The 15,200-nt window shown below is 35.3% G+C and overlaps 1 protein-coding gene across 3 annotated transcripts in view; it reads left to right on the top strand.

Moving 5' to 3' along the window:
- Positions 1–15,200, top strand: part of GRIP1 (glutamate receptor interacting protein 1) — a 298,768-nt gene that overhangs the window by 117,906 nt on the left and 165,662 nt on the right. For all 3 annotated transcript variants that reach the window (XM_017871570.1, XM_017871572.1, XM_017871571.1), the window contains exons 6-8: positions 2,330–2,413; positions 7,795–7,870; positions 10,062–10,207. In XM_017871570.1, the coding sequence (XP_017727059.1) occupies positions 2,330–2,413; positions 7,795–7,870; positions 10,062–10,207 (306 nt within the window). The remainder of the gene's footprint in view (positions 1–2,329; positions 2,414–7,794; positions 7,871–10,061; positions 10,208–15,200) is intronic.

Consider the following 15,200-nt stretch of genomic DNA (forward strand, 5'->3'; position numbering starts at 1 on the left):
CAAGCAGATATCTGGTACTGCACATGAAAACCCAATCACGAAGAGCAGCCTCAAATAAAGAACGATAAAGACAAAATTATTTCATTAATTGTATTAAAATGCAGCCAACATTCAAATTTATCTTTGTAAATGATGGAGAACAACAGTGGTAGATAATCTAAAGCTTGTAGAAAATACAGAGCCTTTAATACTGACTTTAAATTTGATTGTAAGATTTTGTATCGCAAGATTTAGCTAAAGCAAATCAAAATTGCAGTACTTTGCTTCCTATAACAATATGCAGCCAACAAGGACAGGTGGCCCAGAATTAGAATTCAGTTGTATATCATTGAAAAGCTGATTTACTGAGTAACCATGAAACAATATGTGTTAAACCATTTTTGCAGAGTTCTGAGCACAAGCAGTAAATTCTTATTAATTATTTCTTTCCATATCCTTTCCTTCCTCACTTACTTAGAGAACAAAAAAAAAATATGCCTTCTTAACCAATTTCTTCAAGTGGGCTTGTTGAGCCCGTGGAAATAAGAAACATTTTGGAATGAACTCAATTTTTTTTGTTAATTAAAACTGTCTCAACACTTTCATCTGTTTGTGAGTATGTTCCATAGTTTGATTAGTCTAAAGCTGAAATCCCCTGATAGCAAGAAACTGACATTTAATTAAATCAGCAGTATACCAAACATTTTTCAACTGTAGGTTTATGTTGTTTTCAGCCGATCCAAATTTTTATTGTACTTTATGTCCCAGCCAGATAGTGGACAGTTTTATGAATTTAAATGTGTACTTTTCTAATCATGTTTATTCCCTTGAGGGTTCAGAATTTCTGATAATTAAAAATAAATTGTAATTAAAACCTATAAAACTACTTGCCTATTATCCTGTAGGAAAAAATTGTTTAAACAAATGCCTTTGGATTCCTGTCTCTGTGTGTGTGTGTATATATGTGTGGTGTGTGTGTGTGTGTGTGTTATATATATATATATATATATTTTTTTTTTTTTTTTTTGAGACAGTCTCACTCTGTCACCCAGGCTGGAGTGCAGTGGCGTGATCTCGGCTCACCACAGTCTCTGCCCCCGCAGGTTCAAGTGATTCTCCTGCCTGGGCCTCCAAAGTAGCTGGGATTACAGGTGTCTGCCACCACGCCCGGCTGATTTTGTATTTTTAGTAGAGATGCGGTTTCACCATCTTAGCCAGGCTGGCCTTGAATTCCTGACCTTGTGACCTACCCACCTTGGCCTCCCAAAGTGCTGTGATTACAGGCGTGAGCCACCGTGCCTGGCCTGCCTGTATATTTCTTGCTGATAGTTTTATCTAATAAACCCTTCAGGATCTAGTAGGAATGTAAAAACAATGTGTTACTTGATAATGAACATGGCATTAACTAGATACTAATTCAAAATAAAGATCTAAAATTCTCCTACACATTACAAGTCTCTATGAATAAAAACATCCCTCTGTGCATAATGATAAAATACCAATTTGTAGAAGTTTTATGGGTTTTTTAATGCAGAAATAGTGTATAGTACAATCAGCATGACTCAACAGGTTCTCGAAAGCAATCTTACAGAATATTTTAGTAACTATACCTTCATCTACCTTATACCGTCATACATGTTTGTAATGTGACTAGAGATTGCAGCTTGACAATACAATTCCATTTTGTTAAATGAAAGCGATAATCACGCAAACACAACATAAGCATAATGTATCAAGTAAAATTAAGTCAATCTGTAGTTTCTTAGATAGTAGTAGTATTCTGAATGTGCTTAGAATTTCTTTTGCCCTCTAAGTTTCATCTGGGTTGCTGTATCTTAGTTTAATAGTTTAATAGCTATTTATGTGTCAGAACATCTATTAGCATCAGCCTAATTATCGATAGCAATCTGAGAATGGTAATTTTTCTTCCTGTGCCAGCTGCAAAATTAAAATAAATACAGAAGTTATTTTACAAGTGTTACAAAATATTGTTTTTGCAATTTACAAAAGGAAAACAATTCTACTTATATAAATACTGTCTCTCTGTTAGGTAGAGTTTAAACAATGTAAATACCACCCTGTTATCTAGAAACTAAGTATATAGAAGGAAATGAACTAGCTATGATTTTGGTTACACTTGTATCTATATGAGTCACTTATACAAAAGACTGTTTTATGATATTTTTACATCATTACAGTTTTTTAAACATTTTCTTTGAAAAGGGATTGTTGCTTATTACTCAAAACTTATTTGCAACAGGGATCTGTAATATTTTATGCCACATTGAATGATTTAGAAATGTTATGATGATTTACAAGTTATATTTCCTTCTCTCTTTCCTTTATTCAGCTGTGCAAGGATCAAGTGTTATTTTCCGAACCGTGGAGGTCACATTACATAAAGAAGGCAATACCTTTGGTTTTGTAATACGAGGTAGGTGTTGGTTAGAAAAATCTACTTAAAAAATCATTTCCATAGGTTTTCAGGGAACAGGTGGTATTTGGGTATTTGGTTACATGCATAAGTTCTTTAGTGGTGATTTGTGAGATTTTGGTGTGCCCACCACCCGAGCAGCATACACTGAACCCAATTTGTAACCTTTTATTCCTCACCTCCTTCCCACTTTTCCCCAAGTCCTAAAAGTCCCTTGTATCATTCTTATGCCTTTGCATCCTCATAGCTTAACTCCTACTTACAAATGAGAACATACGATGTTTGATTTTCCATTCCTGAGTTACTTCACTTGAAATAATGGTCTCCAATTCCACCCAGGTTGCTGCAAATTCCATTAACTCATTCCTTTTTATGGCTGAATAGTATTCTATTGTATATGTATACCACAGTTTCTTTATCCACTAGTTGATTGATGGGTATTTGGGCTGGTTCCATATTTTTGCAATTGCAAATCATGCTGCTATAAATATGCATGTGCAAGTATCTCTTTTACGTAATGACTTCTTTTCTTCTGAGTAGATATCCAGTCGTAGAATTGCTGGATCAAATGATAGTTCTACTTTTTATTCTTTAAGGGTCCCCACACTGTTTTCCATAGTGGTCATACTAGTTTACATTCCCTTCAGCAGTATAGAAATGTTCCCTTTTCACTGCATCCACGTCAACATCTGTTTTTTTATGTGGTTTTTTGTTTTTGTTTTTGTTTTTTATTATGGCCACTCTTGTGGGAATAAGGTGGTACCACATTGTGGTTTTGATTTGCATTTCCCTGATCATTAGTGATGCTGAGCATGTTTTTTTCATATGTTTGTTGGCCATTTGTATATCTTCTTTTGAGAATTGTCTATTCATGTCCTTCGTCCACTTTTTGATGGAATTGTTTGGTTTTTTTTCTTGCTAATTTCTTTGAGTTCCCTGTAGATTCTGGATATTAGTCCTTTGTTGGATGTGTAAGTTGTAAAGATTTTCTCTCACTCTGTGGGTTAGAAAGATCTTCCCTTCTTTAAATAAACACAACAATGAGTGGCCATAAAAGTGGAAACCAAATGTAGCTCTATTTTTGGTTCATTAATGCAGAGCAAGAAGCCACTGTTTATAAACCTTGTCAGTTCAGTCATCCTATACTTTTCAACATATCTTTTGTCTTTCCTTTTGTATTTTTCTATATCACTGAATCAAAAATGTTGATTAGTATGCCTTGATTTGATTTAATACACCAGAATTAAGGGACTTTATTTAAATAAATTTCTCCAGAAACATAGTTGGTTATTGTAGCTTTCTAAAAATGGATCGAAGATTCTAATCTCTTGGGTATCTATGTGCATCAGCTCAAGTCATCATATTATAATATGGCATTGATCATAACAATTTCAGGTCACTCCAGCTTGTCATTAAACTACTACTTCTAAGGTATAATTCTATCTTGCATTATGTTTTCTTATTAGTAATTTTATTCCGTAAAGACTATGCCTACATTAACAACTCTCAATCTGTAGTATGACAATGAGGTTCAATAGGGAGCTGTATAAACATCAGGGATTTTTTTCCTTTCCAACTTTTGTCTTGGGTTCAAGGGGTACATGTGCAGGTTTGTTACATGGGGGAATTGCATGTCATGGGGGCTTGGGGTACAGATAATTTTGTCATCCAAGTAATCATCATCATACTCAATCAGTAGTTTTTCAATCCTCATCCTCCTCCCACCTGCCACCCTCAAATAGGCCCCAGTGTCTGTTGTTCCCTTCTTTGTGTCCATGTGTACTCAATGCTTAGCACCCACTTATAAGCAAGAACATGCAGTATTTGGTTTTCCACTATCAGGAATATTTTAACAGTTCACATTTCTTGATTGTTTTTGTCTTCACCTATAACATTTTGTACTTCAACTGAGTAAAAATTCTATCAAAATTATTAAAACATTAATTAAAATTAAACATCTTAATAAATATGCATGAAAGAATAAAAGAGATGTGGATACTTGTACAGATTTGTCTTAAGTGATTGAGTTTTAAATAGTAGCTTTCATTTTATCCCAGTCACTTAGCAAATCAATCAGTCAAATGTTTATTAAGCACATGTCAACATGTCAGCATGGAGGGAAGTACTATAGAGTCATAAGACAAGACTCCGATCTACAGGGAATTACAGTCCAGTGAATTTAAGACATAAGTTGATAGAGTGCTCAAGTGAGTAGTAGAGAGAATGAGGAACTAGGAACTCATTGAGAGGTTTAGACTTGTAGTTATTACATTTTTCTGACCAAGGCCTATTTTTAGGTGGAGGAACAGAGCCCAAGATCATTTACCCTAACCATTCCTAAATTTCTGTTTAAAATAACGAGATGAATATAGTGAAAAGTCACTGTACAAGTAATTTTTGGCTAAAGGGTGATATATACAAATCTGTTTTGCAATACAGATATGAATGAGAAGGTTCTTCAATCACATGCATACAAGTCTAATTATTGAAACACTATGCCAAAAAATACTGCTGTTGCAGATATTCATTGATAGTGACTGTATGGTTAGTCAATAATGAATCAAATTACTAATAAAAGAGCTAAACCAAGAGTAATGTATTATTAAGAAATAAACAGAATAGAAGCAATTGAAATGTACAACCACCTCAAGACAACTGATGATGTGATGTTAGTAAAACACCCTTCCCACAGTTTGCAGGAATTTCAACTATCTGTGTGTATGCCCAGGAGTTTTATAATATGAGCTTAGAACACTGCCTGGTATGTGGAGGCACTTAATAAGTGAATGATTGAATGTTACCTAGATTTGTGTGGACATCAGACTTCGTAGTATTATACTGATTTTTAAAATCTTGGTTACAATAAGCCAGTATTAGTTTATGAGTACCACATGTTTATAGGCCTTAATAACTCCCTTAATATGTTGGTTGAACATAAACGTTTTTGGAGTTTTGCATAATTTCTCAATGAGAATCAAATAAAGAATTTCTATTTTTAGATTAGTTTGAGGTCCATCTGGAGGATTTTCCCTGTTCAAAAGGTGGTCACTACCCGTCACTTAAGAGTCACTGGTTAATCAGAATGAAAAAGTGCTGTGAGTAAATGTTAGTATGGCAGATAAGATGTTTTGGCATAGATGGGAGTTGAGCTAAACTTAGATCAGTGGAAAATACCAGGACAGCCAGGAAAGAGGAGAAGTTACTGCAGATGGAGCATATCTATTCAGTATGGGTGAAGTTCTTCTTAACCTATTAGAATGGAACTTGCAACATTAAGGTTTTAGCTGATGAATGGAATTATATTTCTAATGCTATAAGTCACAAGTTCTAAAACCTTTATTCCCTAAACAATAGAACCTTGCATCCATAGAGTAAAAATGATGTTCTGGCTAAAACCTTGGAGTGTTAAATTTCAGTTAATGCAAGCAAGCCAGAGGAGATGAGTTGGGCTGATAGGAAAGGCACTCTGCCATGAAGTTGCTTTACACTTTAGACAAGGAAACCTTCTCTAGTCAAATGTAAAATTGTAGGTGGGCCTAGTCATTTAACATATGCTGCTTGATATTCAGATTTGGTCTGCACTGTGTCTCTGCCATTGATATTTTCAAAAAGCATCCCAGTTGATACTAATGTACACCAGGATTGAGAATGTCACTGGTCTTTGAGTGGTTCCTGTTTTGCCTTGCTGCTGCAAAATTCTAGAACCTGAGTGAGTCACACAGGAAACTTCGGTCATTACAAATAACAGTAAAATGCCACATATCAAGAAATATACAACTATCTCACACTTTAACAGGTATTCAATGTTACATTTTTAAATTTATAAATACAAGCCAAAATTATGGAACGATTTCTTGCTATCTTTGGCCCTCATCCTCTTCTCAATCAATTTTCCTTTAGGGAAAAGCAAACCTATTCTTTATGGTCACCTTGCAAAAGAGAAATTATGTAACAGTATTTACATAAATATGGGTAAGCATTTGTGGTAACATTTAAAATTTTCATTTTAAAATTTTTTTCTGAGAAAGTGGTGAATTTCTTATTTTAAAGAGGAATTTCTAAAGAAGCTAAACACAATGAAAGAGTAAAATACTGATAAAATGCTGAACGAGAGCTTTTTCCAATCAATCACACTAAACAAATCACTTGTCACAGAAGTGAGCACAAAAGAAGCATTTGTCTTCCTGAGGAACTGCAAATGCCTTTTAATTTTTCTCTTAGGCTATTTTCTGTAAGGCGACCTTTTGGCCTATGCCAGGTTTGGGAAATGTCCATCTGTTCTAGCATGCAAATATTAAGGGAGAAATAGTTGACAATAGCTTCATATTTATCAGATATTGGCAAACTAGAAAACTCCCAGATGGACAGACCGGATGGTGATATGCAAAGAAACCAGGTCACATAAAGAATAGATAAGGAAACTGGCATTGTTCAACATTAAGAAGGTGGGATTTAGCCGGTGTATAATCTCTGTTTTCAACTTTCAGAAAACATTTTTGTAAAAGAGAGCATACATTTTTATTTTACTGCTCTGGATCATAGAACAAAGACCAGTGAATGAAAGTTGAAGGAGGAGAGATGTCAGTTAAATATTAGGAAGAACTTTCTAACACTCCTTGGTGTCCAAATGTGGAATGAGCAGCCTCACATCTAGAAGTAGGCCAGCACCCGTGCATTTCATGCAGACGCTGGTGGAGCACAGATTAAGGAAATTGTACAAAAGGATTATGGATTAAAAAGAGAATTTACAATAAATTACCTTCCATCTTGAAACATCTATGTTTCCATGAATTCTTGTGGAGAATTTTTTCTAACAGAAAATTAAAATTCCCATTCAAGGATTGCAGCTGGTTTGACACAGTCTGAAAATTTGCCCCAAATTTTGAACACCTCACTTTTAATGAAAGCCACTTGGTCACTTGAATTTTTTTTTTTTTTTTTTGCTTTCTTTTTTAATACTAGGATTTTATTTTACTTTGGTTTTGTTTCCTTTATGTTAGGTTGTGGACCTACTGACCAGTATTTTAGATCAGTTTTATTGGCACAGATATACACGTCTGTACTGTATAACTGACAGCTGTTCAAATCGGGCCAGTACTTGATATAATCAGTTGATCCTCTTGCCATACCAGTTGTTAAATACTTTCTATGTTATCTGGTTACAGCCATGTATTTATTGAAAGATGGAGAAATGGTGACTTCAAAAATATATTCTTTATAAAATGAGCAAGACCTTTAAGCCTTTTGTATGCCTCAAGGATAATTTTACATATTTTCCTCCGTACATGAAGTAGGACATTTCTCAACTGAAATCTTGCAGGTGATTTTTTTAAATGTCAACAATGAAAGCATTTTTAAGCTGTATTCCTTTTCTTTGCTAGGGGGAGCACATGATGATAGAAATAAATCTCGTCCAGTTGTGATAACATGTGTTCGTCCTGGAGGACCTGCTGACAGGTAAACTTTATCTTTCTGTGTCACTATCCAAAATAAAATAAATACAGCTGGGGACTTTGACATAGAAGTTGATATATTAGAAATTTTACAGTAAAATGTAGATATTAAGCAAACATGTTACAATGTGAAAACTGAGAGTCTGAGCTATGGAATCAGAAAAAATAAGGTTTGCCTCTAGAGTCTATACTTACTGTACTATATGTTTATCAAGTGACTTAATACTGAGCTCAATTTCCACCACCGTTGGAAATGTAGATACTAATATCTACCTTTCAGAGCTGTTCAGTTTTATCAAAGGTTGGAGATATATAATGCCTTGCAGGGGCCTGGCACAGGGGAGGCACTTACAGAACTCAGCTGGCTCTTTTAGGCAGGTGCTGGAAATGCATCTTCTCCTGTTGCTAATCTCCCAGCCTGGACAGATAGGTGGTGGTGGTGAGAATCTTACCATTCTCAACATTCTTACTATCAGTGTTATCTTTTGATAGTGACTATGCAGGTCAGAATGGAAGTGACTTTTAGTAAAATGGAAGACATTTCATTAGTCTCTAGAGTTTTCTTTGCATTTCTCTTCCTTGCTAATTTGAATATGTGAAGGGCAAATGCCTTCAACTTTCCTATTGTAAGCCTTGTAGGGCCCCAAGTAAGCTCACAACTTAAGTGTCTCTGGAGATACTCACCTCTGTATTAGTTTCCCACAGCAAAAATTGACTCTATAATGATGGGGGAACACAACTGCTGCCATTAGAGACTGTTGAAGGGGAGGAGGAAAATGTACTGATTCCTCCTGTCTCTCTGTTTGAGACCAGGATAAACTTAAAAACCTTTGTTAAGAGATAAAGATAACAATAGTAGTTATTATTAATAAATATTAACCATTAATAACCATTAATTAATTAACCATTTATAACCATTATTTATTAAGAATTTACTATGTGCTAGGGACTGTTCTGAGGGCTTGGCAGACATTATCTTATTTTATCCTTACAACCCACCCTCTAAATGAGGTCTTTGTATCCACATTTACAGATGACAAAACTGCCCAGTATGGCAGTAAGTGAAAGAACTGTGGGAGGAATTCAGGTTTCTTTTCGTTTGAAGCTCATATGATTAGCTCACTTTTAAGAAAGATGATATTTCATATAAAATTAGAAAATAGGAAAAAACACTGGTGTCTTACTTGTGCTGATGTGTATTTGCATTTGCAGCGGGTAGCAAAATGTCCAAGAGTTTCCCCTTTTCCCTTTCCATGTGTCTCTAGTGAATCACTCTTCCTGAAGCAAATTAGAATGTTTTCATTTCTTATTAACATTTAGAGTTGGAGGTGACAGAAATGTCAAAACATAGGCTACAAGCTTGTGAGTGGTGTACTTGTATTACCAAATTAATTTAGAACTCAAAGAAATCTGAGAATTTAAGAAAAAAATTGGAGCCAAAGGACTTAGAGAGTGAACTAGGTGAAAGATGTTTATTTCAAAGGTCATTATTATTCTTTCCAAATCCTCAACATATAATCCCACTGTTTGATTTTCTCATTTTTGTGCCCCTCCCTGAGGCAGGGTTATCTGGGGGCCACCCTGGCTGTACTTTTGTGGTGTCACTGAGTCATCTCTCAACGCCTTGAGTGTCTGTGGTCACAGCAGGGAGAATAGCATTTGCCTTCCTCTTCCAGGGAATGTGAGGTTAAATCAATTTCATGATTGCCAAATGGCCTTATAAATCAGTAGGGAAATTTATAGACAAGGGAAATTTCTCATCAGCAATTCCTATCCTGCTTGGATTCACTGGTAATAATTTGAATGAAATTCCCTGGCTTTTCTGTTTACCTGACTTTGGGAAAATAGGTGAATAGTATTTTCTGGCCTCTATTGAATCCATTTTAGACATTCAGGCAAAAACGTAGAAAAGGGAAAATATGCCCTTCTTACTTTTGTACTTCAAGAATTACCTGTGGGTAACTAGGATTTTTGCTAATGTGTAGTTATTTTCTCATTACTGATTTTCATATTACAGCAATTTTCTGTTCAGGGTTACTTCTTTACACTCTTACTATCACACTTGATGCTTTAAAAGATTGCAGATGGGATGGATGGCAGAATATGTGTGAGAAAACGAATTTGGCTAAGTGACTATTAATACCAAGCCCCTTTGTGGTAAATTAATAAAGACTATTCCTTTATTCTCCCTTCAGAGAGGGCACGATCAAACCTGGTGACAGGTTGCTCAGTGTGGATGGAATTCGGCTTCTTGGAACCACCCATGCTGAAGCCATGAGTATTCTTAAACAATGTGGACAAGAAGCAACGCTGCTGATAGAATATGATGTCTCAGTAATGGGTATGTTGGAGTCCTGAGGGTGTGATCTCTAAGCACCAGAACGTCACTATCTGTCCCTGATTTTGGATTAAGTATGTATTGTTATGCCCTCCTGGAACAGACAGAATTCATAAATACTGTATCATCTTACTCTGAGTTCAGGAACTTGTGAGTGGCTGTACTTTATAGTGATGTAGAGTTCTCATGTCAATAGGTTCCATAATAAAGTCTCATTCTGTCACTGTGTCACCTAGCAATCAGCTCTTCTATGTGGATTACCCTTTGGCAGCAAAGTGTTTTTTCCCCTCCAAATCACAAAAATAGTATTATTAACGTAAGGACTGGTAGTCTTTTTTTTTTATTACATAGACACTGACAGCAGTAGGTGATTCCTTTCCTTCTTGTAACTTCTCAGTGTGAAGTCAGCTAATCAAAATAATAGAAATGACCATTTATTTCACCATCAGATTTAGGGATAAGAAAATAAAGGAGATGTAGGATCATTGATTAAAATAAAACTTGAGTGCAGTTTTCTTTTTTTAAATTATGATTCTACTAGAAAGAAACTATTTTTATACTCATACCTATAGTAAAACTGGCAAGATATTCTCATGTGGCTTTTAAATGGTAAGAGAGCCAACGTCTTGTGTAATGTTGACTAAGGCAGAAAAATTATGAGAGAATGAATTGGAACTTGAAATTGAAACTTAAATCATGCTGTGAGTAAACCTTACAATTATCAGACTCCATTAGGTGACCTGGCTTTACCATCTAGTTTTATGTTGTGAAATGTAGCTGAGAAAAAGAGACTTATTCTGTAACTGCATACTCCTTTATTTCTCACTCTGTATGACTCATCTGTAACAATGTTGTACGAGAGTATTCTTAATCTGTTTGCTGGCCTGAAATGTCTGGAGAGTATGAGGTTTCCTAATGGGAAAGTATGAAACTTAAGGAGTTTTTAGAAGGATAGATGATGTGGTATACCCTTGATATGGAAAGTTCATAAATGAATATTCCCTCCCTTACTTTCCACCTTCCTTTTTCCCTCTCTCCTTTTTTCTTTCCATCCTTCCTTCCCTCCTTTCTTTCTGTCTTATTTTTGTTATAGTTTTTTTAATTAGATGTTGAGTTAGATGATTTGGGTTCCATTTTCAACTCTACTAATTTCTAGATATTAATTTGGAGCATATGATTTGATTTCCCTGTGCCTTATTTGTCAAATGGGGACTAGCATCCCTATTTTAAAGGCAATTATGAAGATAAAATCAGATTGCATAAGTAAGGTATATTTTAAATGATGAGACAAGTGGATTGTTAACATTAAAAATTGAAGCAGATATTTGACATCTAACTCCTTTGTTCAGTCTACAAACATTTATTGAACTAAATGGCAGGGACCAGGAAAAAGATGAACAAAATAGACCTGGTCCCTGACCTTATGAAGCTTGCAATGGATAGGAAGAACAGACAGTAAACAAGGATATTACCAAACAAATAAATTCATAAAATGTGATCATTGCTGTAAAGGACAAGAACAGTATTCTGTAATAGGGAATAAGGGCAGGCACAGGTGAGGGTTGGCAGGTGATTTAAATAGGGCAGTCAGTGAAGAGGTAAGAGGTTAAAACCCAAAGGTTTAGAAGGAACCAGCTCCCAGACTGAAGCCAATAGTCTCTGTAAGGCTGCAGCATTCCACATCAGAGAGACAAGGTCTCCTCCACTGGGATAGATACCATTTAAGGGAAAAGCCCTCCAAGTTTCACCATTGCCAGGGTCAGGAGGGAATGGGGTGACCCTACCTGTTTGCCTTCTTTCCAACTCACTCTCACATTCTGAATGAAACCTGACAGTTTTCACACCCTAGAATTCCCAGTCAGCTCCTTAATATAGGAGAAAGTGGACTATCAGGAAGGAAACTCATTTTAAGAGTTCCTCAAGGTTGCTGAATATAAGCTGATTATACAAAAATCAGTTCCCTTTCTGTATATCAGCCAAAACAGAAAGTTAAAATTTTAAGGTGTCCTTTATAATAGCAATACAATTACAAGGTTCCTATAAGGAATAAACCTTATAAAAGTTGTATGAACCCATTATAGATATAGATATGCATATGCATATACAGATGCATAAAAGAATACTTAAATACATAAAGACCTATATTATGATCTTGGAGGGGAAACTTTAATAGCTAAAAGATGTCATTTCTCCCAAAAGTATCCACACATTTAATTCTATTTAAAAATCTCAAAAAAAGCATCTTCGAGGTTACCTGAATAAGCTGTTTTTTAAATGTACATGAAGTTAGAAAAGGGAGCAAGGAAAAATTGTCAAAATATTTTTGAAACAATCTGAAGACAGAGAAGATTGTTCTACCCAATATCAAGACTCATTCTAAAACTGTGGCCTTAAGTCTGTCTAATATTAACATGGGATGATAAAGAGACGAGTAGAAGAGGATAAAATGCCTGAAACAGACCGCTGTCCATATGGAACCAGAGGTATAGTCAAACATCAGTGAAGAAATGTTCAACTAATCAGTAAATGATGCTAGAACAATTAACCACGTGGGGAAAATTAAATTCCTACTTCATATTATACCCAAAAATAAATTTTATATTTACTTAACTATTTCCCAGTAGACTGCTATTATAAATAACTAAAAAGAATATCTTTCTGCCTAAATGTTTGTCTGTATTTCTCATTTCATTGAGACAATGTGTTAAATATATTTGAAACATAATTCCAATTGTCTTCTGGAAAAGTTGCACTATTTTATATTACTACCAGCAATGCCTTAAGTGTACATCTCATCAGTTTGTCAATATTGAATATTATTTTTAATATATCTTATTTGTTAGGTAAACATTACATTACATTTTAATTCAACTCAAAAAATTTCTAGTGCAGGTAAGTATTTTTTTATATGGTCATCTTCATTTTCTATTGTCATTTATGTCCTTTATTCATTTTTCTCTTGGAGATGCTTTTAGTTTTTTGTTTATTGGCTTGTACTAACTATTTATATATTAAAGGCATTAGTCATCTGTTTTCATAAAAACTTTTCTCAGCTTATTTCCCTTCAAAGTTATTTATGGACTTCTATTGTGATAGCTTTCTGTCACTCTTAGATGAAGCTAAATAGATACAATAATTTCAGTTACACACTTAGATAAGGAACAATACTTCAGTAGTATATGTACATATCAATATCAGCATTTTGGTCAAAACCATTCAACAAGTCTCTAGGAAGTTCCAAACTTTCTCACATCTTCTATCTTCTTCTGAGCCCTCCAAACTGTTCCAATCTCTGCCCATTATCCAGTTCCAAAGTCACTTCCATATTTTCAAGTATCTTTATAGCAGTGCCCTATTTCCCTCAATACCAATTTTCTATATTAGTCTGTTTTCACACTGCTCTAAAGAACTACCTGAGACTGGGTAATTTATAAAGAAAAGAGTTTAATTGACCCACAGTTCTGCATGGCTGAGGAGGCCTCAGGAAACTTGCAATCATGGAGAAGCAAGGCACATCTTACATGGTGGCGAGAGAGAGAGAGATGAACCACCACACACTTTTAAACCATCAGATCTTGTGAGAACTCACTATCATGAGAACAGCATGGGGGAAAACGGTCCCCATGATCCAATCACCTCCCACCAGGTCCTGCCATCAACGTGTGGGATTACAATTCAAGATGAGATTTGGGTGGGAACACAGAGCCAAACTATATCAACTAGCCTAAGGAGGGAATTTATTAGCCTACAAAAGTAAAAAGCCCAAGATATATCCTGGCTTTAGAAACAAGTTTAATAATGTTATAGGAGTTTTGTCTCTCAGTTCTTCTTGCCTGAGAAAGGCTCTCCTCTGTCACAGCAAGATGGCCCTACCACCCAAAAGTCTACATTATTTTGAGAGTTTGTGATGCCAGAAAAAGAAACAAGACTGATCTCCTCTAAAAGATTCTTAATGACTTAGCTTGGGGCAAATTCTGATCACTACACTAAGCACTGTGTCTAGGGATATAGTGCACTCTACAACTGTGGTATGGAAGGCAAGAACATATGTTGAATGGCCCAAACAGAATGAGCCAGAGAAATGGCAATTCCCCAAAGTAGATGATGTGGGATTGACAAAGAAAATAATAGGTGCCATTTTAAGACGCAATTAAATGTTAAATATTATATTCCCACTAATAGTATATGAGAGTTTCCTTTGCTTCACATCCTCACTAGTGCTTGGTATTTGTATTAGTCCATTTTCATGCTGCTGATAAAGACATACTCAAGACTAGGCAATTTACAAAAGAAAGAGGTTTAACGGACTCACAGTTCCACATGGCTGGGGAGGCCTCACAATCATGGCAGAAGGTGAAAGGAACGTTTCACATGGTGGCAGACAGGAGAAGAGAACTGTGCAGGGAAACTCCCCTTTATATAAAACCATCAAATCTCATGAGACTTATTCACTATCACGAGAATAGCATGGGAAAGACCTGCCACCATGATTCAATTACCTCCCACCATGCCCCTCCCACAACACATGGGAATTATGAGAGCTACAATTCAAGATGAGATTTGGATGGGGGTACAGCCAAACCATATCAGTATTCTCTGCCTGTTTCATTCTAACCGTTCTGATCAGCATGTGGTGGTATCTCATTTTAAGTTTGATATACATTTCCTGGATGAATAACAATGTGGAGCACCTTTTCGTTGCCAGGAAGACATGCTTATGGCTTTGGTTTTACTTTCATGAATAATACTTTGATTTATTTACATACTACTACAAGTACACACATTATTTCTTAGAAAGTGTGTGTGTGTGGTGTGTGTACAATATAGATATCAATACCTCAACCCTGGAATCAGATATATTTTTTCAGTAAATCTCAAATGATAAATATTAGTAAATTCAGTGCTCTGTTTAGGAAAGCTATTGAAACTGTCAATTTTATTAACTAAAGTTTAATTTAGTCTGTGTCAATTTAGTCTGTGACATTTTAAGGACAAT

Source organism: Rhinopithecus bieti, unplaced genomic scaffold (genome assembly GCF_001698545.2).
Source record: "Rhinopithecus bieti isolate Rb0 unplaced genomic scaffold, ASM169854v2 scaffold_5924, whole genome shotgun sequence".
Lineage (NCBI taxonomy): Eukaryota > Metazoa > Chordata > Mammalia > Primates > Cercopithecidae > Rhinopithecus > Rhinopithecus bieti.